The sequence below is a fragment of the Globicephala melas genome, chromosome 9, assembly GCF_963455315.2.
Source record: "Globicephala melas chromosome 9, mGloMel1.2, whole genome shotgun sequence".
Classification (NCBI taxonomy): domain Eukaryota; kingdom Metazoa; phylum Chordata; class Mammalia; order Artiodactyla; family Delphinidae; genus Globicephala; species Globicephala melas.
The window spans coordinates 87,290,607-87,313,201 of NC_083322.1; the positions used below are offsets into that span (position 1 = coordinate 87,290,607).

At 45.4% G+C, this 22,595-nt stretch overlaps 1 protein-coding gene across 6 annotated transcripts in view; it reads right to left on the bottom strand.

Moving 5' to 3' along the window:
- Window positions 1-22,595, bottom strand: part of SRPK2 (SRSF protein kinase 2) — a 224,586-nt gene that overhangs the window by 15,410 nt on the left and 186,581 nt on the right. For 5 of the 6 annotated variants that reach the window (XM_030834364.2, XM_030834361.2, XM_030834366.2 and 2 more), the window contains 7 exons: window positions 22,289-22,395; window positions 14,609-14,774; window positions 13,438-13,463; window positions 11,698-11,944; window positions 10,606-11,088; window positions 3,398-3,498; window positions 3,176-3,283 (listed from right to left, as the gene is read on the bottom strand). In XM_030834364.2, the coding sequence (XP_030690224.1) occupies window positions 3,176-3,283; window positions 3,398-3,498; window positions 10,606-11,088; window positions 11,698-11,944; window positions 13,438-13,463; window positions 14,609-14,774; window positions 22,289-22,395 (1,238 nt within the window). The remainder of the gene's footprint in view (window positions 1-3,175; window positions 3,284-3,397; window positions 3,499-10,605; window positions 11,089-11,697; window positions 11,945-13,437; window positions 13,464-14,608; window positions 14,775-22,288; window positions 22,396-22,595) is intronic. The other variant, XM_060304794.1, reaches the window with a different exon arrangement.

Sequence of the window (22,595 nt, forward strand, 5' to 3'; positions counted from 1 at the left end):
GAAAAATTATTGCCTTCAACTCAGTAAGTTACTCTCAATATAACCTCTATTATTATTGCTTATTTTTAATACTTGGGAACTCTGTACTCGGCCCAATCCCCTCAGAGGGCCCTCTTTCCCTTGGACCAGCCTCTGTCCTCAGGCTCTGGGGAGACCAGATACACCCCTTCCTGAAATGCCATCATCCCACGTCAAGTATCCCATTCTGAATAAAATAAGGTCACGTATGCCTTCTGTGATGTGACCACCGCCGAGAAGTTTGGTGAAATGGGTCAGACTGGCTTTTCTTGTCTCTACAGCGCTGACTGAGGCTCACCATGGAGCCCACGGGAAGACGCCTATTCAGGGACTCCGAAACACAAGTGCAGAGCGACCAGTGCCGGGGTCCACACGTAATTTTTAATCATGCACACTTACATCTGGAGGGCTCCAAAGCTCAAGAAAAGAGAAAGAGATTCAACACCTGACAAAGCCCAGCTGCTCTGCCTCACGGCGCTGCCCCTGCCCAGTGGTGAAAGCTCTCCTCCCTGCCCGCAGCACAGGCACTTACCAGTGAACATGGCTACCAGCCACCACTCTCAGCTCCACTAGCGTCTCTCTAAGATTTGATGCCCTTTATAACAAAGAACCCTGGGCTTTACCACCAAGAACAATCTGGAGCTTTACTACAGCTTGGTATTATGAATTTAATGTACTGTTACAGACTTAAACTTCAACAGCAGGGTGGGCTGGGCAAAGACGTCTCATCTGCACCAGGTTCTCTACAAAGAACAAGAGGCGACCTCTCAGCCGCGGCCTCCGAGGACGGGGGAGGGTGGGGATGCAGGCTTGCCCCGCTCCCAGAAAATCACCCTTAAACTGATTAACAAGAACTTCCTAAGCAGCCCTAGAAGTACTGAGGGACCTTACGCTCCACTTCTAGGGAGGCAAAGGAGATGGAGTGAGTGCTTTTCCGCAGGAGTCTGCTCTTGACGCTGACGCCACTGTTCATAGCAACTGCAGGGCTCAGCAGGACAGGAGACTGTGTGGAGGGACAGACCCTCACCTCACAGAAGGCCAGACAGAGAGCCCGGTATAAAACGGTACTGACAGCTCCGCCATTATCCGACTACATCTGTGATCTTGTCCTATTTTTCTGGTTATATCACCAAAATTCAACACCCCAAATTAGAAGCACAGGATTTTAGAGCTGAAAGAGCCCGCAGAGTGTAAATGAGGGCAGCCCCGACACGGCCCCTTCTGTGCTGCTGGGGAGGAGGAGGGCCTGACCTCACCACACCCTGAGATCCAACAGCCCCGCAGCTCCCACTGCTGACGGCGCCCCCTTCTGCTGACCTGGCCGCTGCCTCCCACTGCTTCCAGCCCCCAGCCCCCCTCCCTGCTGCCCCCTGACTCGCCCACAGGGAGCCTCACCCCTGTCCACACAGCAGGCCCTGCGTTCTAAGGAACCATGACACGTCCACCAATTCTCTCTCTCTCTCTCTCTTTTTTTAAATTTAAAAAGAGTTATTAGGGCTTCCCTGGTGGCGCAGTGGTTGAGAGTCCGCCTGCCGATGCAGGGGACGTGGGTTCGTGCCCCGGTCCGGGAGGATCCCACATGCCGTGGAGCGGCTGGGCCCGTGAGCCATGGCCACTGAGCCTGCACGTCCGGAGCCTATGGTCCGCAACGGGAGAGGCCACAGCCGTGAGAGGCCCGAGTACCGCAAAAAAAAAAAAAAGGAATTATTAAAAAGAAAAAAGACTAGAGTGGCTACCACCCCCCACACCCCTTGGCCTCTGGCCCATGATCTCCGACCCCTGCCCTCCTCCCACTCTGATAACCTCCCTCATTCAGAAGTCAGCCCCGCCCACCAGGGTCAGCCCAGCCATCTGGTCCACCAATTCTTTTAACCCTCCTTGTCCATACCTAGCAAGGCAAGGGCTCAGTTTTTGATACTTACTGAGAAACTTAATTTTAAACTTATTCTCTGGCATTACCCGTCAGAGCAACATGGGAACAGAAGGGCACACTGTTCTAGATCTGTTGGGCCATACTGGCTGCAAACTTGAAAAACACAGAACATCCACTATTTTCATGTTGTTTTAGCACGACTTGCTAACAGTGCTATACTTTAGCATCAGAGGACACACCCAAAAGAAGTGCTACATTAATCCTTGAATAACAGACAATACACTTATTCTGCATTGTTTTTTTAGTGAGAAGACAAGTACCAAGCTTTACACACATGCCATGCCCTTTCATTTAAATATCACAGGAGAATTTGGAGAAAAAATGAGGAAAGCATGAAACACCACGTGAAGCAAGAGACACATGCATCCCCTCTTCCAACAAAGGACTACAAAGCTCAGCCCACTAAGAGGAAGGTGACAAGCCGACCAGGAAACAGGACCAAGAGAGAAACTGAAACTGGCTTATGGACGAGGAACCATTCATGCTTATCGGCTCACAGGTAAGGAGTAGGTGAGAAGAGGCACTGGTGGGGCTGAGGAGAGTTTAGACACAACCAGACTTTTGATGCACACAAGTGGCAGTGAAAATGGCTACATCGTACTGGAGAAACAAGAGGCATCCCGAGGCCCTGAGGAAAACCATCGCTGAGCTGCCTAAGGAAGGGAACAGACTCGGTCAAACGGTACAGGCGGCTGCTGGTGCCTCAGACGTGGCTGGACACAGCCTAGAGCAGTAAGCCAGAACAGTCTCTAGACTCCGCTTAACAGGAGAGAGGCTGGACCCTGGTATGTGGGGAAATCCTCTCTCTCCAGCAAGGAGACAAGGTCTGTCAGAGCCGCTCAGACGACCTTCCCCTAAATCGCAGCCGTCTCATCTTCCTCCACGGCCTGAGTGAGGGGACCACGTGCAATCTGCAAGCTTCCAGGAGCCACAGGAGCTCCCTGAAGTCACTGTCACCACAGCGGGGCTCTCATTCTCGGGGCCGCGGGCTGCAGAGGGCCTCGCGAGGTCGTCTCTCACAAGACCAAACCAAAACACACACCAGGACATGCCAGAGAAGGTCTCTTAAGATACCCAAGGCAGCCACCTTCCCCTCACCCACCCCTCAGTGGACAACCCTCACCGTCAGAAAGCTTCGACCAAAAGCCCTGGTGGAGCTGCCCCATCATGGGAACTAAAAGGATGAGCCTTTACACAGAGGAAAATGGCAAAGGCCATTCTTACCATACACGCCGTACTCCAAATGTCAGCAGGGGTACTGTAACCTGCTCCTATTAAAACCTCTATGGATCTATACTGACGCGTCTGGATGTCTTCTGTGAAGTGTTTATGCTGGAAGGGAACAGACTGCATTACCGTGGAGGAACACAGACATTAAACGAGAGAAAAAGCATCTTCTCATACATGATCACAACCGAAATGTTTTAGAAAGAAAACTGTACTTACCACCCAACAAGCGTTTCCCAGGTCAGCAATTTTAACTCTAATTTTATCTGCATTCCGTGGGTCCAGGGGATTCACCAACAGGTCGGCTGCCCGGGTTTTTGCTGGCATGAGCAAACAGCAGGACAGTTAGTGCCTGGGATAAGGGGTTTGCGCGTGTGCACACAATACTTGCTGGGCACAGTGTCCTTTTCTAGAAAAGCGGTGGGTGATCATTTAGGCCTGGAATCCTGTAAGTTGAACTCAACAGAATTTAAATTCTTGGTCTCCATCTCTGGAAAATACTTAAGAGAGCAAACTGCCCAGAGACCCCATGGACACTGCTGTGCCCCTCCTCTTTTCTCCCCATCCTTCACCGAGCAGGTCATCCCTGCTTGGTTCCTGTATCTTTTAGCTGCTCCTCATTGGGCCACGCCAGTTCCCTAATGGACCACGTCTAGCTCAGAGGTGCATTATTACTTAACGTGAGGGTAGAGAGAACGCTCCCCAGGGGGTGCCCATCCCTTCCTAAGTGGCCCACAGCCCTCACCTCTCCCTCTGCCTGGGCCGAGCACAAAGACCTCAAGAGTTAGATGATGGCCGATTAACAAATACAGATTAAGGGCAGGGACCAGTCAATTCTGGTTTAGCTGTGGACACGTAACACTGCAGAACAGAGGTCTCCTGAGACGGCCCGGGCCCTCTGAGGTCCCTCACAGACTTGTCAAATACCCAAGCCACTCTCAACCCCCAGGAACCCTGAGGAATTCTCAACAGTAGGCACGGGGCCGGGATTCTCAGGGCTGCAGGGCCAGAGAAGCTTTTCAGATAAGCACAGACCAGGCCTGCAAGAAAGCACAGTTAACCAGGGGGCAGTGACAAAGAAGCATAATGTGGTGAGGCCCAGACAGAAAATGCTGAAGTGACTCAGCAGCTCCATCAAACCTCAAACTGACCGGCAAGCTGGGATTTCCGGTAAAGATGAGATGTAACCATGGCTTTTCACTCATTTCAGAAGTAATTCTGAAATGGTACTCACAGACAAAACAGAAAAGCCCGCTCAGTGCAGAATATTAAACACCCTTGAGCTCACTCGAAGGTGGGGACTGCTGGAATGACTGTCCCTCCTTTGGGTAGGCCCGTGCTGTGGGGCTCGGCACCCCAGGTGGGCAGCAAGGCCAGGCTGCATGCACCGTGAGCAGGGCAGGGAGTAGGCGACGCACCCAGGACCCAGGGCGCCCACAGAGCTCCCCAGGAGGGGCCAGAAAATGCAAGAGAACTCTGGCAACGTTTTAACCCTCAAGACCTGTTCCTCAGACTTACGGACCAACCCAAGCCAGCCAGGCCCACACGTTCCCTCCTTGCTATCTGCCCCACACCACGTCCCTCTTTAAGAGGGCACTGACCAAAGTGAGGCCTCACCAAAGGCCAGGTACGAGCCGAGGAGAAGAAACACAGGAAATGAGAAATGATGAGAAGGACGGCAGCACAAAGACACACACGAAGAGGCAAGGTGTTCACACCGAGCAGGGAGTGGCTGCAAAACCGAGTTCTAGAAGAAACATAAAAATGCCGGCCCAACAGACGGATGGCCAGCACCGGAAATGGCTCAGATGAATCCCTCATGTCATTTAGTAAAGAAGACTCGGTGGGCAAGAAAATGGAATGTGAGGTTTGCAGAACTGGATTCAAATCTGTTTCTACGTCTGTAAGTTACAAGACTCTGGCAAATGACTTAAACTCTGAGGCTCAGTTCCCAGTAAAGGAGGAAGAGGAAGGGACCACCCCTCCTCCGCCAAAAAATACAAATGAAAAAAAGACCAAACACAGGAGAGCTACGACAGCGCCTGGCTGGCCAGATCCAGAGGCTCCCTCCTGCCTGCCACCAGCCAGACCACCCTCTGAGGCCAGGGCTTCTAAACGGCCAGTGAGGGACCAGCCAAAGCCCCCGCGGCACAGAGAGGATGGGAGGCCAAGCCGTGGCTTCCAGCACTGCAAACCACTGAGATCAAAGGCCTGGCAAGAGAAGAGGATGAAGCGGCAGGTTCTGACTGAGTGAGCTGCCGTCAAGGGTGCTTGAGTGGAAAGAGGGGATCTGAAACCGCCACCCTCCTCCAGTCGTTGTTCTAAAGACATCACACACGAGTCACTTCAGCTAGAGGAAAAACACCTTAAAAACACAACATCACACACCTCCAGTACAGATCCTCCTCGACTTACGATGGGGGTTATGTCCCAAAAAACCCATCTCAAGTTGAAAATATCATAAGTTCAAAATGCATTTAATTACACATCACCTACCACACGTCATAGCTGAGCCTAGTAACTTCAACATCACTCAGGACACTTATGTTAGCCCACAGTTGGGCAAAAAAACAACGAACACAAAGCCTACTTCATAATAAACTGTGTTGAATATCTCATGTAATTTACTGCATCCTGTACTGAAAGTGAAAGACAGAAGGGCTGTCTGGGCACAGAGTGGTGGTACCTGTGCCAGCTGTCCACTCGTGTGATCGCGTGGCTGCCCAGCATCACAAGGTGGGATCGTGCAGTGTATCGCTAGCCCGGGAAAAGATCACAATTCAAGATGTGAAGCACAGCTTCTACAGAGTGCGTTTCGCTTCCACACCATCGTACAATCGAACCATGGTTAATTCAGGGGCCACCTGTATAGTTTCTTTGTATTTAATATCCCTCACTTACGAGCACTAGACCAAGTCTCTGGTGACATGCTGTTATTCTCCTAGCTTGTGTCTGTGCGTGGTTACCAGGCGCACGATGCATTCCAGATGATACTAGGGAATTTACCTCAAAATTTTAACTGTGTTAAGAACGCAAAGGACGTAAAAGAGAATCCGCTTGCACTTCTTTTCCCAGCGTGCTAGTTTCCTGCTCTAGGTAATCTGTAAAAGGTTACCTGAGTACAACACTCAAAAAGGCCCGTTTAAACACAGGGACAGCCACACTTGCTGTGCAGTCGTACGAGTTTTGCTTTGCCCAGAAATCAGATCACCTCCCGTGATTCAGGCACTATCATGCAACTATCACAGCTCTTCCCTGCTCTCTGCTTCTACCAAGGAGGGAATGAAAAGTGGGAAGAGAGAGGCGGGAAGACTTCACTTCAGGAAGGGCTGGAGTCCTGAAGTCATTCTGATAACCTGGTCTCTGGGTGACACTGTACTCACTCCATCTGAGGTGATCCTAGGAACCAGGAAAATGGCAGCCGGTGGGGCCTCAGTGATGAAGCAGCCCCACACTGACACTTTTATGTTTAAAACATCCTTACAAGGAAGGCATGAGTACCCTCTTTATATGCAGGAGATTCAGTACCAGCCCAAAGAAAGAGCAGAACTAGGAGACTTAATGCCCAAACCTGACCTAGTTGTTCACAAATAGGTACTGTGAGTATTTACTGAGTGCCCTCTATGTGCCAGACGTTGCCCTGGCACTGGGAAGTGAATCAACAAGACATACAAGGTTCCGCCACCACATCCCAAGTTAGGAAACTCATGCACTTGCTGGGAATACGGGTGATAAATAAAATGGATGAGTCACACATCATGTCAAGTAGCTCTACATGCTAAGAAGAAAAACACAGCCGAGGAAGGAGACGGCTACTGATGAGGGTGTTTGGCCACGGGCGGGTGTGCAGACGGCGTCTCTTCTGAGAAAGTGACCTTTGAGGAGAGGCCTGAACAAAGGGAGGCACAGAGGAGAGAAGCTCTGGGCAGAGAGGACAGCAAGTGGAAAGCGCCAAGAGGCAGAAACAAGCTTGCAACCTTGAGAAAGCTCAGAAAGAAGACAGTGTGGGAGGGGCAGAATGAGCAGGGGACATAGAGGCGGGTGGGGAACGATACCAGAAAGAGCGCGGCCGGGACGGACAGTACAGGGCTGTAAGCTTTGGACAATGACGCCTCTGCGGGTTATGCTACACGGTGGGGGGGGTGGAATGTGCTTTCAAAAGCTCTCTCGGGGGGCTTCCCTGGTGGCGCAGTGGTTGAGAGTCCGCCTGCCAATGCGGGGGACACGGGTTCGTGCCCCGGTCCGGGAGGATCCCACATGCTGCGGAGCGGCTGGGCCCGTGAGCCATGGCCACTGAGCCTGCGCGTCCGGAGCCTGTGCTCCACAACGGGAGAGGCCGCAACAGTGAGAGGCCCGCGTACCGCTAAAAAAAAAAAAAAAAAAAAAAAAAAAAGGCTCTCTCGGGACTGTTCCTTGGGGAACAGACTAGGAGCAACAGTGGAGTGAGAAGAGTGTGGAGTCATGTTCCAGCAGCCTAGCCAAGCACCGCCACTGACATGGTCACTACTAGGCGAGGGGGAAAGGATTCAACATACACCTTGCATGTACCACCCTGCTCCCAGGCCTTTGTGCTTCAGATGTGCTGAGCCCAGATACGTGCTACGGCTCCAGCAATAATAACCCAAGAGGAACCCTCCTCTTCTCAACCTTCAATGGCTACAAAACTACTCCAGGGAGAAGTTCACATCCTTAGCCTGGCATGTAAGTTCTTTCTCAATCTTCTCATTGTGGCCCCAGCTTTTCCTCTACTATTTCCTAATGTATCCATTCTGCTATAACGACAAGGATCTACACAAACTCAGGGAAGGATGTTTCTCTCGCCTCATGTTCTCGTAGTATCTGGTGGCCAACTTCCAGTCTCTAGACCATACCCCTTCCATGTAGGAAACAAAACACCTCCCCTGCGGGAGGCTGTCCACGTAAGTTATCCAAAGACCAGGCTGCAAACCCAAGCCGAGGGCCTCCAAATAAATGACTGGATCAACGAAAAGGTCAGCTTGGTAAGAGACTAGGATCAATGAAAAAAACAGACCTCCTATTTCTCCCTGATGCAATATTCACGCAACAGCCAGGGTGCTGGGGACAGAATGTGTTTTGGACAAAGTAAAATTCCGACTGTGAATGGGCAAAGGTGGGAGAACGGGAAGAACGGAAGAATATAGTCAGGTATCACTGATTTGTTGGTTCATTATTCAATAAATGCTTATCTTAGCACTGAGTCAGATGCTGAGGATACAAAGACGGAAATACACAGCACTCTCAAAGCATTTACATCCTAGTGAAGAGGAAGACAGTGGAAACGAACAACTAACACACAGTGAAGAAAAGTGTGACCAGCAGGAAAAGAGGGGAACAAGAACTGGGATCTGCCAGGGAACACAGTGAGGACCCAACAGAAGAAAAGAGGTGTGCCCAAACACACAGGAGGAAGCACTCCAAGCAGGAGGGAAGGCGTCAGCAAAGGCACAGAAGCATGAGCAAGCATGCCACGTTCACACAGACACTTGTTATTATGTCTCAAAAATAAATGGGGAAGAGACTCCGCTACACTTGAGATTACTAAACCTCTTCACTGTTTACTCCACCAGTAAGAGATGTTTGACCACTCATTTCAATATGTGCATGTTTATGAACTTCACATATTACTGTTCCTATATATTATGTACATTATAAAAAGCATTTTAAAAATATCAATAGCAAAAATTACTTGGAGACATGGCCGACTCCAGCCTGGGGCAGGGAAAGTATGAACCTGGGCACATGGTTCTAGAAGAGCAAGGGGGCACCTGAGGAATAACGGGGTTCTGTCAAAAGGACTTAAGAGCCAACCTGAGGCGGCTCACACAGACCAAATGTGGGATAATCCTGGCATTCAAAAAAAAGCTGTAAACGATAACACACAATTCGATGTGTTAATTAAAGAGAAAAAAAAAATCCATGAGCCCACGATATGAAGGAATGCGTGAGAGACTGCAGGAAGGGTGGTGTCTCTAGCAAGAGCGAGAAAGCCTCCCTCCTTTCCCATCCACCATGCCCTACACACCCCTTCCATCTGGATGTTCCTGACTTACATCCTTGTTTGATAAACTGATTGTCTAGCAAGTACACTGTTTTCCTGAGTTCCGTGCGCTGCTCTAACAAATTAATCCAGCCCCAGGGCAGCGTCACAGGAACCTCTGATTTACAGCCGATTGTTCAGAAGCACAGGTGACAACATGGACTTGGGATGGATGTGGGGGGAGTGCAGGGGGAGACCGACACAGTCTTGTGAGACTGAGCCCTTAACCCTGGGATCTGACACTCTCTCCAAGTAGTGTCAGACCTCACTTCAATTGCAAGACACCGAGCTGTTGCCGGAGAACTGTTTAGGTGGGGAGACACCCCTACACACATGCGCTCGGTAACCAAAAGTGTCAGCAGTAATATGGGAGCAGAATGAGAGTAAAGGAGACACAGAGGTGGCTTTTTCCTCAGATGAGGCTACATTCCTCGTGAAGGCATTTCATTAAGCACCTTCAAACCCTCTGGTCAGGGTAAAGGTAAACAGGAGCAGAATGTGTCTGTCCAGTTAAAAATTATATATATCCTTAGGATGACTAGCTGTGGCCAATGAGTAACAGAGAAGGCATTGCAGGTCTCTCAGCTACTGGAATCAAAGGGGCTGCAGAACATCTTGAGCTATTTGCAGGGCCGGCTCATCAACTGACTCACCATGTGTTAACATTCTTGCCAGCAGAGGGAGCAGAGGAGGTTTCTGAGCTCTTCCACTGTGGGCCAGAATGGAGACCAACTGTGTGTGACACCCAGGGTTTGCCTACTGAAGTCCCCTAGCATGCCACAGGCGGAGATCTGTCATGTGGCACTCACCCTCAAAATCAGGTTTTGATATATATACATCATCATCACATTTAAACCCACACCGCTTCCTTTAAAATGTCAAAAGAAGAGTCTTATAATCAAGAACAGCTATCAAAATAAAGTAAGACACTTCCTCCTCACTACAAATAAAGAGCAGGCACATTATTCCTTGCATAGAAACGAAACAAAACAAAAAACCAAAAACTAAATATAACACTGTCAGGTGGAAGTACAAACTGTGAATTAAACTACACATGCTAAAAAGCTACAGGGGTGAGATGCTAGGTTTGGAAGGTTTCTGCAAATGTATGATCACTAGCTAAAGACAGGAAGAAGGGAAAACACTCAGAAATGGGACCTGATATGCAAAGAGAAAGAGAGAGCCTAGTGGCACAGAATACATTTAAAATTACATTAACTTATTCATGAGTACAGAAGTAATAAAATGAAAATGGTTAACGCATACATACACGGCTTTACCATCTCCAGCCAATTCCCTTCACAGCATGTGTCAAGGGTATGACACTTGGACCACTGAAAGCAGACACCTGATGGGAAGGGACACTTACTTTTTGGCAAATCCCCAGTGCTGGAGGCTGAAACCGTCCTGCTTCTGTCATGGGATGGACTGCTTTCCTCATGCTCGGTAAGCGGGGATCCCTCAGAAAGTGCAGAGCCACAAGCCACAGGTTCTAAGGGCCCAGAGAACAACGATGTGGAAAACTCTGGAAACTGGGACTCAGGAATTTTATGTCGTCCATTTGGCAATTCACCATTGAATTGTTCGTAGGAGCTGCTATATGTGTAATCGCTTTCTGCATTTGGCTCATCGAGGTTATATTCCTCGGGATTTGGGCAATCTTCCTCATCATCGTCTTCATCGTCCAGCTGCTGTTCCAGTAAGAATGGGCCATTCTCAATATGGCCATTGGTTTTGGGTGATTCCATCCAAGTAGGGTCTACATTCGCGAGTTCCTGCTCAACATCGTCTTCGTCTTTCTCGGTGTTTTCTTTCTCAGTGTCTTCTTTCTCCTCCTGGTCCTCAGCTTCGCCTTAAAAAGTTGAAGGGTAAGAATGAGAACTTGTCTCTCTCCGTAACAGAGTGCAGTAGGCACTCATCTCCTCCAACAAGAGACAAATTCGAATGTGCTAATTTCATGTGCTACAGAGCAGACACCTCTTGGCTCTCAGGGTAAAATCTTTAGGTACTCTAAATCTTATCTTTCATTTATTAAATAACTGGCCTACTCTTATTAGAAAAAGTTAGCTCTTTGGGAAAATGGGCATAAATGGAGCTGTACTTCCATTTCTACCCTCTCCTCTATAATCTTCAGAAAAAGTCTGAGGGTACACTACCATTAAGTAAAAGCTTAATTACAAAATGAAGGACAATCGTTAGCATGATAAAGACACGGTGTTTCTCAGACATTTGACATTAAAAAAAAAAAAACTATTTTGAAATATTAACATACTTCTGGCACACATTTTACAAAGCAAGTACCAAACAACTCCCCACGCTCTCCAACAAGGCCTTGGAGAGAAACCACCCTCCTGTCTGAAGCATCAGCGCAGCACCAAGTCACCCTGCGTGGTGACCGGGCGGGTCCCTACTGTGGGAGCTCCTGGGCTCCTATGCAGCCCTGTCTCCAGATTCCACTGACCGTTGTTATTCGCAGTCTCACCCTCGGCTGCCTCCTCTAATCCTGCTGTTTTTAGTTTCACCTCTGGGTGGTATTCATCATCTTGCTCATTGGAAGGTACAGCTGATGTGACGTTTTCTTCTATTATTTTCCTTTCAGCTTCTCGCTCCAATTCTTCTATTTCCTGCAGGCGCTTTTCCAATAACTCAGCCTGCCTTTTCTGCTTCTTTTTCAGTTTTTTCTTTTTGTTTTTAGATATTTTTCCTATCTACAACATGTTAAGAAAATACCACAGGTCAGTTTGCTTCTTTTTAAAGCACCATGCAACAGCGTAAGTGCTGGCAGCATGGCAAATACCAACACAGGCTGTTTTTCTCAGGTCGCATTCAATTAAAATCACATGCCCAGACATGAGATCCACATCATGGTTAGGGTTACAGCAAAACCAGAAAAAAAGAAACCAGTGCTAATATCACGTAACGGGACTACTACCAGGTCTTGGTCTTAGAGGGATATAGCTTAAATGCAGCAAGTCTTTCCCCTTTAAACTCTAAGAAGAACTAAATATGCTGAGATAAGATACTCTTGCCTTTAAACAAGAAGCACCTCTTGCAAGTTTTATTTGCTGCTGCCTGTCTATAAAGTAACAATGTCCCCTTCTCCTTAACTGTCTTACTCAACTGCCTGCCAAATCAGGTGTATTTCATTCATTGTTGGTCAACAGCACTGTCTGCGTTTGGGTCTCACACACTGAGCCGTTATCAACAGCCAAGACTGCAGGAACTCTAAAAAATGAGCACATGAAGTAAAGGGAAAAAAGAAGAAGCCATGGCTTCAGTCTGCCTCCACTCATGGCGAGCTGACTTGGAAAGTACTGGCAACGAGAGCCTCCAGTCTTTCACAGAGTCAATAATCAAAACAAGCTGCTCAAGCCACAGCAGAACTCAGCAGGCCAGGTGGAATAATTCTTACGTCTCCCTCTCCTACTCAGACTTCCATTCCAAACTGAGGGCTGCAGCACTCTGAAGTTCTGCACATTTCCTTCCAAAAGCTTTTGGTTCATAAAGATCTTTTAAAACTTGTAGATGACCCATCAACTCAAGACATACATATATATATATATATATATATATATATATATATATATTCTATGCTCGACTGGAACCAAGCCAGGTTTAGCTCCGCTGGGGTAGGATTTAATTCCAAACAGCTTGTTTCATTTGCTCACACTCAGCATTCTGACAGGACCACAAAGATAATACTCTTTCATATTTAACTACTACCTGGAAGTAAAAAAATCACAACAGCAGCTTCAGAAAAACAGGTAACTTAGAGGCAGATCAGAAATAATATAAAGTGTTTTTGGAACAATCACTCGTAAAACCCTATCTCTACAACCTCACATTTTACCAGACTCAGCCAAGAGCACTCCAGAAAGTGCATGAGGAAAACAAAGACAGCATTTGGGACAGCTCTAATTATCCCCCAACTCCAAAAATCACTTCACCTTATCAAAACATTGTCTTACATAATCAAGGATACCCTGCATTTATAGACATGACTGTCTTTTATATTAAAGTACATTACAACATCTGTGATTGAGAAAGGAACAAAAAAATGCACAACCAATTCCCCCGAACAATCCTTAATGAAAAATTGTTGCAGAAAGAAACAAAAACTAATGTTACAATTCGAAAAGTTCAATAACGAATAGTCACTTTTGACATGGAGGTGAATATAAGTATATGTGTAGGTACTTACAGGTTTTTGCTGTGGAGCAGTACTCACTAGAACAAAACAAAATAAAATGAACATTTAGAGCGAAATAGATACTTATCTTTATATAGGTAATCTGAACTGTAAAATGAAATAACTACTGTCTTTTAATGGCTATGCAACTTCAACAACTGTTGAATATTAAAACTTCTGAATCAGAGAGACCTAAAGTTTATCCAACTCAAACAAATGATTGGCTCTTAAAAGGCAAAGCCATAGTGGTTCATATGGAGTCATTTCTCTTACTTATCTAAAATTAAATACGCATTCATTTCAAAAACAGACAATCCCAAAGCACTGACTGATAAGAAAATGGAGAAGAGTCATCCAACCAAATTTGTTTAAAGACAATGAAATGAACAATTCACTTACACAACTATGTTTGAAAACTATTTCACAAGTTTATACAACTAAAGTTAAGTCCAATACTGCAGCAAATATTCTAGAAATCACATGAACAGACTTGGCCAGTGTCAGAAGCTTGATAGACTATGGTTCCGTGATCTAAAAAACACCCTGATGTTAGAAAACGAGATTCAGAAGTGGTGCATGTCCCAAGAGCCCCAGGCAGACAGAGGGCTTTTGCCCTGCAGTCCTCGTGCCTGCCTGACAACTAACTAGGGCAGACAGCACGTGAAGAGAGGGTGAAAGCACCGTCCACACTTCACTGCCACCACGACACTGCGAAAACCAGAAATTAAACTACATACACCAATACTCAAGTCAGCTGGTCTTCTCCCACCCTGAAGTCTTTTGAAACTAATTCTAAATCCATCAGCTAGACTCAGATTGATGTAGCTGTGCTCACTGGAGTCAAGGAAGCACTCTGAAGACTGAACGTCGGCTACATGAGACCTCTTGCTATAAGAGACAGTCCTCTGCAGAGAAGTGGGCAACACAGGACAGTGTTCCAAGGAGATGAAGCAGCAGGTAAGAATTCAATGACCTTTTAAGGGAGGACAAAGTAATTCAAACATTAAAGTATAACTTAACTGGGGCATCTTCCTGCTTAAGAAAAAGGTCTAGCTGCTTCTAGTCATCAGGCTCTTACAAAAGCCCCTAATACATACACATCTGACTCAACTGCCCCCAGTGTACAACCTGGCAGGCTCTCAATGCCCCGCACAGACTGAAACAAAGCTGGCTCAGCCCTCACCTGCAGACCCCGAAGGAGGAGGAGCGCCCGCTTTCTGCCACTCGGTGGCCTCGGCTGCCATCCTTCTCACATATGCATCGTCCACGCACATCAAGATGTTTTCCGGCTTTATGTCAGTATGAATGATCTTGCACTTACTGTGTAGATAATCTAACCCCTGAAGGACCTGATCACGTGAAATCAAGAGAGGAGATGACTTATTAATACATTTATTATTTAACATTTGTTTGTAAAATAGTTAAAATCATTACAAGGTACAAAATACAATGGATACAAAGGGTTTTAGTAAAAATCTTCCTCCCACCCCGGCCCCCAGAGGATCCCAGCTCTTTCCCAGAAGCAAGCAACGTGTATCATCCTGGAGATAATTTATGCTCATGGAAGCAAACGCATCTATACATATACTCTTTTAAATAACAACTTCAGTGAGGTATAATTTACATGTCACACAATTCACCCTTTTAAAGGTACCATTCAATGGTTTCTAGATGTACAGCCCTCACCACTATCTAATTTAGAACATTTTCATCACACAAAGACGAAAACACTGTACACCCATTAGCTGTCACTCCCCCTCTCCTCCCAACTCCTCCAGCCCTAGGCAACCGCTAATCTACTTTGCTGGGTCTGGACATTTTATATAAGTGGAATGATACAGAGTGGTCTTTTGTAACTGGCACAGTACTTTCAAGGTTCATCCAAGGGTAGCATGTATCAATACCGCATTTCTTTAAATGCCAAATAATATTCCATTGAAAATACCACATTTCGTTCACTTGATGAATATCTGAGTTGTTTCCATTTTATGGCTATTATAAATAATACTGCTATGAACATTCATGTACAAGTTTTTGTGTGGACATATGTTTTTTATTTTTCTTGGGTATATGCCTAGGAGTGCAGTCGTTGGGTCATACGGTAGCTCTGTATTTAGCCTTTCAGTGAGCTGCCAAACTGTTTTATACTATGGCTGCACCATGTTGCACTCCAATCAGCAACGTGCGAGGATTCCAATTTTTTCATCATGGCCAATACTTGTCTTTTTATTTTAGTCACCCTACTGGGTGTGAAGTGTGTATCTCATTGATCTGCATTCCCATAATGGCTAATGATGTGTGTACATTTTTAATACTGCAGGAAAGGAGGATTAAATAGCCCTGGTATCCAGGCAACACTACAGCACTGAACTAAAAGAAAATGCTACGCCAAGATACTCATGTACTTGTTATATATATCATTTACATATCATATATATCACAAAAATTACAGAGTATGGTGACCTAAATGCAGGGCCAAGTTTTTCTGGAATTATTTCCATTAGAGGGGAATTGTTGCAATTCTTTCCATAAGGAAAAAAAATATTTAAAAAATACAGTTCATGTTCCCATACATCAGAAACTCTACAAGCTCAATAAACATTAACATTTGATAAACATCCTCATTCAAACATTTTAAGTCATTTAGGGGCCTTGACGACACTAGACAAGGAAGTGAGAAAAAGACAAGCAGAAGATATATAATATCAATCAGCTCTGACAAGTTCTCAGCCAAAAACCCAATGCTCCTGTCTACCTTGAGTTCCTGGCTAAACAATCTTAACAGACAACAAAACATTAGTAAGTCAAGGGAAAGAGGTTTCAGAAGAAAATGAAAGGGAGACCTATCTCTTAAACAAGATGAAAATCCCCACACATATCTAAAAAAACTTTTCCTTGGAAATACTTTTACATGACTTCACTGACTGAACAACAGTTGAGCTCCTGTAACAGACCATACACCCTTCTAGATGTCTGACACATAGCAATAGAAGTTCCCTGTCTCCACTGGGCCTTGACTTTTTACCTTAGAATTAATATTGAATGTTTTAGATAATACTTCCATTAGAATATATTTAAATTATGTTTAAAATGTCAAAGAACCAATAGGAAGAAAGAGATCATTATATATTTCCATAGAGAATAAGGTTATAATCATGAATGGAACACAATCCAACGAGCCTGTATGTTATTCACTGGCATTCACGTATCTTCTCTCAACAAACTGAAATATCATGTGGAGTTTTTATATCTGAATAACAAGAGAAATTATGAGAAGTACAAGAAATTAATGGACAGGTACACTGATGACTTCCAGCCTGCGGGAGTAAAAGGAATTAAGAGTTTTTAGAAACTTTAAACTGTTTTAAATTATTCCAACTGAAACTTCATTTCAATCATCATATATTAACTCAAAGTTAAAATGTCAGCATCTTTCCAAAAATATCTTTTCACCACCACCCACGCACAAGTTGCTCCTAACTTTCCACCTCAGTTCTTTCATAGTTCTTAGGTTGTTTTACTGTGTGAGAAGCTACTCAGATAAGAGTTAACCTGATCCAGTATCCAAAGGTGTTAAATGAATTCCAAGGACAATGAGGCACTTGAGAGGAGCAAAGTGTCTTCAGTAAGAATTTAAGGTTCCAGATTTTTAATACTGGCTGTTGCACTCAACTGGGTTAACCTTCCTCAAGAAGCACAGCTTGTGTCTGACAATGAACATAAGGAACAAACTATCACCGGGATAAATTAAGTCAATTAAGATAACACAAATCTTAAAGGAAACACTTAAGAGACAGCATGGCGCACTGTTAAATCACGACCTTGGGACTCAGACCACCCCTGTATTACTGCTCAATCACTCATTCCCTAGGCAAGGTACTTAAGCTGCCTGAGCTTCCATTTTCATATCTATAAAAGGGGGAACATATCCATTAGACAGAAATATGGTAAGAATTAGAAATAATGTATGGAAAACTCACAAATACACGGTCTAGCTCACAGGAAATTCAAACTAAATGGTAGAAATGAACTAAGTCAGAAGACTTGTATTGATACTGACTTAATAACCATAACTTATTAAATTTCTAAGTCACTTATTAAATTTCTCTGGGTCTCATTTCCCCCATCTATAATACGAATGGGCTCTACCTGATAAAACTCTGATCCTTTTAATTCTAGACTAATATATTTTTAAAAAAATCTTTAGCTATAAGAAGAATGGTTTATTTTCAAAAACAGTATTTTTGTTCACAGCCAGTGAAGTTAAAGCAATTAAGCACCCCAGAATCCAGAATCCAACAATAATGATGGGCAATCTTACAACCATTTACACTGAATAATTATGATCGTGAAAAAAAAACAATCAATGAATCAAGCAAGCTTCATGCCCCAGGATAGACCTCTGTTGCCTCACTTGTCTTATCACAGTATGTCTCTCTTGCCTACAAACCATACTTAGCCTCACCAGCAGGAGGCAGCACAGGCTGCAAAGACCCTGGGCTGCCATCCGCTTGACCAGGAGTCGGCGATCAGCATAGCCACAGAGGGGTCCCTGACGGGGCTGCATCCCACTTAGGGGACGGAGATCACACCCCGGGGCGGGGCCAGTTTTCTGCATGTGAGTCAGCAGCAGTGCAGACCTGGAGGCAGAGTCCGGGCTGGGAGCCAGGAGACCGTGCTCTGGTTCAGGAACTGACTAGCTATGGCTCCCCTTCCCTGACCTCAAATTCAGCCAGAAAACAAGGGCTTGGTCAGCACAGTCTCTAACGTTTCTTCTAGGCACCTATGAACCATGTCAGAGACTGTCTGTTATGGTGTTAACAACATAAACTGGCTCTTCTCCACCTCGGCGTGCTAGAAATAGGTCCTGTCGCAGACATAAAAGGAGGCAGTTGGGAATAATTAATGTGGAGGTTTCACTTGAAGGTGTCTCCCTGGCCTGCTGGCCACCCAGAGTGAGCTTCCTCCCAAATTCTAAAATGCACAGAGGAACACAAGGACAGCAACTGTCCACAGTGTCTCCTGACTCTGGTCACAACATGGGCACCTTAACAAAGGACACAGGGCGAGCAGACGGGGCAAGGCCTTGTGACGCAGCGCCGGGGGGGTGGGGGTGGGGAACCAGACAGGCAGCACTGCTCCGAGACACTGATGCTTCCAGGCGTGGAGCGAGACAGCAGAGGGCTCTCCTCAAGCCAGAAGCTTTGCTACTGGAAAGTGAAGGCACCCACCGGATCTCTCTTCCTCGCTAGGACAGACAGGAGGTAAATGCTACAAGCTGCTCAGACGAGCACATGCCAGACTGAATGGAGAAGTGTGGCGAATACCTGCCTCACTCACAGAGGACTAGAGCCAGGGGACACTGTCCTCATCCGCTCTGTCCCGAAATCGCCCTCTGCTCCTTCTTCTTTCTAACTCTGACTAGTGAGAACTAATGAGAAAATTCAGCAGCTGTACTTCACTCGTGAACATCGTCAGGATGAAAGATAAAACACTGCGCCCAGCGCTGAGGAAGCACAGAGGAATGAGCTGGGAAAGGGGCTCAACTCCCTTGAAGGAGCGACTTCCCCGAATTTCTGAGCTGCATACCCAACATTTTGAGGAGGAGAATTCCAAGTTAGTACAGAATCATATGTACTACCACACACTGATCAAATCCAAGAACATAAAAATGTTTACCAACTTAAAATTAATTTTCTATTCTAAAATTGAACAATACTGGCTTGATCATAATGCATTCATTGACAAAAGGACCAGTGAGATCATTTAAATGGTAAATAAATACTAAACGTAGACAAACGTAGAAGTAAACCATTTCCACAAACAGAGACATGAATGCATCCTCTTCACAAGACATGCTGTCATTTAAAATGCTCCCCAGTGTTCCCATGCAGACATTGCACACTACCCGGCAGTCAAGAGCATGGATTCCGGACTGCACCACCTGTATTCCAGTCTTGATTCCCCACAGTAACTGGGGGCCTGTGGAAAACTTTTAACACCTTCCTCAGAGTGAAGGTAAGAACGCCTCTGGCCTCACAAAGCTGTGGTGAGGAATAGACAGCATAATACAAAGGAAGCACATAAAACTGTGAATGCCTGAAAGAGCATAATAAATGTTAGTGACAAGCATGATAACAGAAAGAGTTAATGATAACTCAAAAATCCAGAGCTACACGCTGTACCTACATATCGTAGAAAAGTCACCAAATTCAGAGCCTTGCCCTTACCAAGCTTCATTTAACGGCAAGCAGCCACTTCTTCACAAGGTTTCTGGACAAGGCAATGAATTCAACCATAAGGTTTTAAAAAGTAAAATATCGGCTACCCTTTCGAGTACAGAAGAAAATAAAAGCCACGTTTAAAGAACAGCAACACGGACTTCCCTGGTGGCGCAGTGGTTAAGAATCCGCCTGCCAATGCAGGGGACACGGGTTCGAGCCCTGGTCTGGGAAGATCCCACATGTCACAGAGCAACTAAGCCCGTGCACCACAACTACTGAGCCTGCGCTCTAGAGCCCATGAGCCACAACTACTGAGCCCACTGCCACAACTACTGAGCCCTCGTGCCACAACTACTGAAGTCTGCATGCCTAGAGCCCGTGCTCCACAACAAGAGAAGCCACTGCAATGAGAAGCCCATGCACTGCAACGAAGAGTAGCCCCCGCTCGCCCAACTAGAGAAAGCCTGTGCGCAGCAACGAAGACCCAATGCAGCCAAAAATAAATAAGTTAATTAATTAAAAAAATATAAAGAACAGCAATAGCATTTTAAAACCCCATCACCTGTGGCACACCTTGAATGCACCACAAATAACAAACACTGACAACACAGCACCCTTTTTCTTCTTTCGGCTTTAGAAATAAAAGCTAAACATAAAATAGACTTCAATAAAGCTGATTTTAAAAGAAAAAGAAATGAAAGCTGGGGGGCAAATACACCCCACGCCTGAGGCCACAGAAGCAGCCTGGAGGAGGCAAGGAGTGTCTTCACCACGATCACCAGAAACCAGAGGATGGCCCTTCCTGACCCTGCACAAGGTCACCAGGGCGAAACAAGGAGAGTTAAGAACTGATCAAAAGATTGATAACAGTGTATAGGAAACCCTGGAAAAGCAAGTGATTCAACTGTGCTGCGACTTTTCAAAAATAAGTGGGAACCTTTATCTACAAACCCTTCAGATCACAGAAAGGTCAGCCACTTTGTACAGTAAGAATAAGAGGAACATACATTTCTTCTTTCATTTAGGGAAAGCTAACCTCTCAGAAACGTTTCTTGACTTCCTACGACCTGAAGGAAGCTACAAAGAGATGTGAAACCTACAATACGTGATCTGGGACTCCCGGTGCTCAGAGTATGCAGCTGAGGAGACAGGATGGCTACTCTGTGCTGGTCACCATGCTGAAAGCTTTATCAGCAGTCCCTCCAAACTCATCTGCACAATAAAGCCACAAATTATGCATTATCATCCTGATGTGACAAATGCGGACACAGGGTTACAGAAGTTAAGTAATTTGATCAGGGTCACAAAGTAGTAAGTGCCAAAGTTAGAATGTGAAATTAAGTCTATTGCCAAGATTTAAGTGTACTCATTACACTTTCCTCTATTCCAGTGGTTCAACTATGAGTTCACATGCCACAACTAGAGAAGCCTGCTCGCCGCATCAAAAGATCCTGCGTGCCGCAGATAAGACCCAATGCAGCCAAATAAATACATAAATATTAAAAAAAAAAAAAAGAATTATGGATCAAGGTCTGTATTTCAGGTCTAGAACCCCCAGGCAGGTCTACCTCAAGCTCTGGGCCTGGGGACAAGGAATGGGCTCCAAACCAATTAGTCCTCTTCTCAAGCAAACCAAGCAACCTCCCTGATATTACTTACTCTGCAGAAATATGCATGGTAATTATCCATTATATCAGAATAGGTAATCCAGAATAAAGCGTATCTGCAATTCTCCTAATTTAGGCTCTAAGGGCAATGAGTCAAAGACTGGTATGTTCCATGCAGAAAACTGAATCTGGTAAACATTTCTAATTAGAAGGAAATCTTCCATATGTGTGTACTTCCATTCTATAAATATCTGCTGCAGCATCAACACTGAACCACACACTAACGGAAGGTTTTCTATTGTCAAGGCAATTGAACGAAGTACAAATACAATACTCCATATATAACTTAAACATTCCTTAAATTACCTTCCATTTATCCTTCATCCAAATACTTAGAAATAGCAAATAAACACAACAATACATTATATGTTTTTTTCTGTATTATTTTCTAAGGAACTAAGTGGGACATTTCGTAGTAATGATACTGGATAAAACAATTTTTCATTTTACTGTATCACTTACCTGAAAAAAGATCCATATGCCAAAAGAAATATATGCTTGACATTTACATATTACTCCCTTTACAAGACAGAATGGCTTATCATTAACTAAATACAAAATTGATTTAATAAGTTCAAAATGTTATGCACTGTAATATATGTATTTATTTCTAAAACTGGAGAGAGAGATATATATGTGCGCATGCTTCTTTTGTTTTGTTTTGGTTTTGGTTTTTTTGCGGTACGCGGGCCTCTCACTGTTGTGGCCTCTCTCGTTGCAGAGCACAGGCTCTGGACGCGCAGGCTTAGCGGCCATGGCTCACAGACCCAGCCGCTCCGCGGCATGTGGGATCTTCCCGGACCGGGGCACGAACCCGTGTCCCCTGCATCGGCAGGCGGACTCTCAACCACTGCGCCACCAGGGAAGCCCGTGCATGCTTTTTTTTGTTTGTCTTTTTTTAAGACAGGAATTCGTGTTGAAAGGCTAGCCAGTTAGGTATTGGGAGCTGGGGGCTGCCGTCATAAGCCTCACCTGTCGAATAATGCTCTTCACACAACGTACTGGGAGGCCTTGGTAGTTGGATTTTATGATCCACTTGAGGAGATGGTGGCCAAGCACTTCAAAGACCATGCAGACATCTGGGACAGGGTTAAGGATCATTTCTGGATACATTTCCTGCAGTGACGGAATTACTAAAAGCAGCATCATTGTGGCCCTTGGCAAAACAATTACTTCTTTATAAAATACAACTTCAATACTATCAATAATACCAGAAGTGGTCATTTGCTGTTCCTCACCTAAATAGAAAGATCTAACATATACTAAGTACCTACCATGT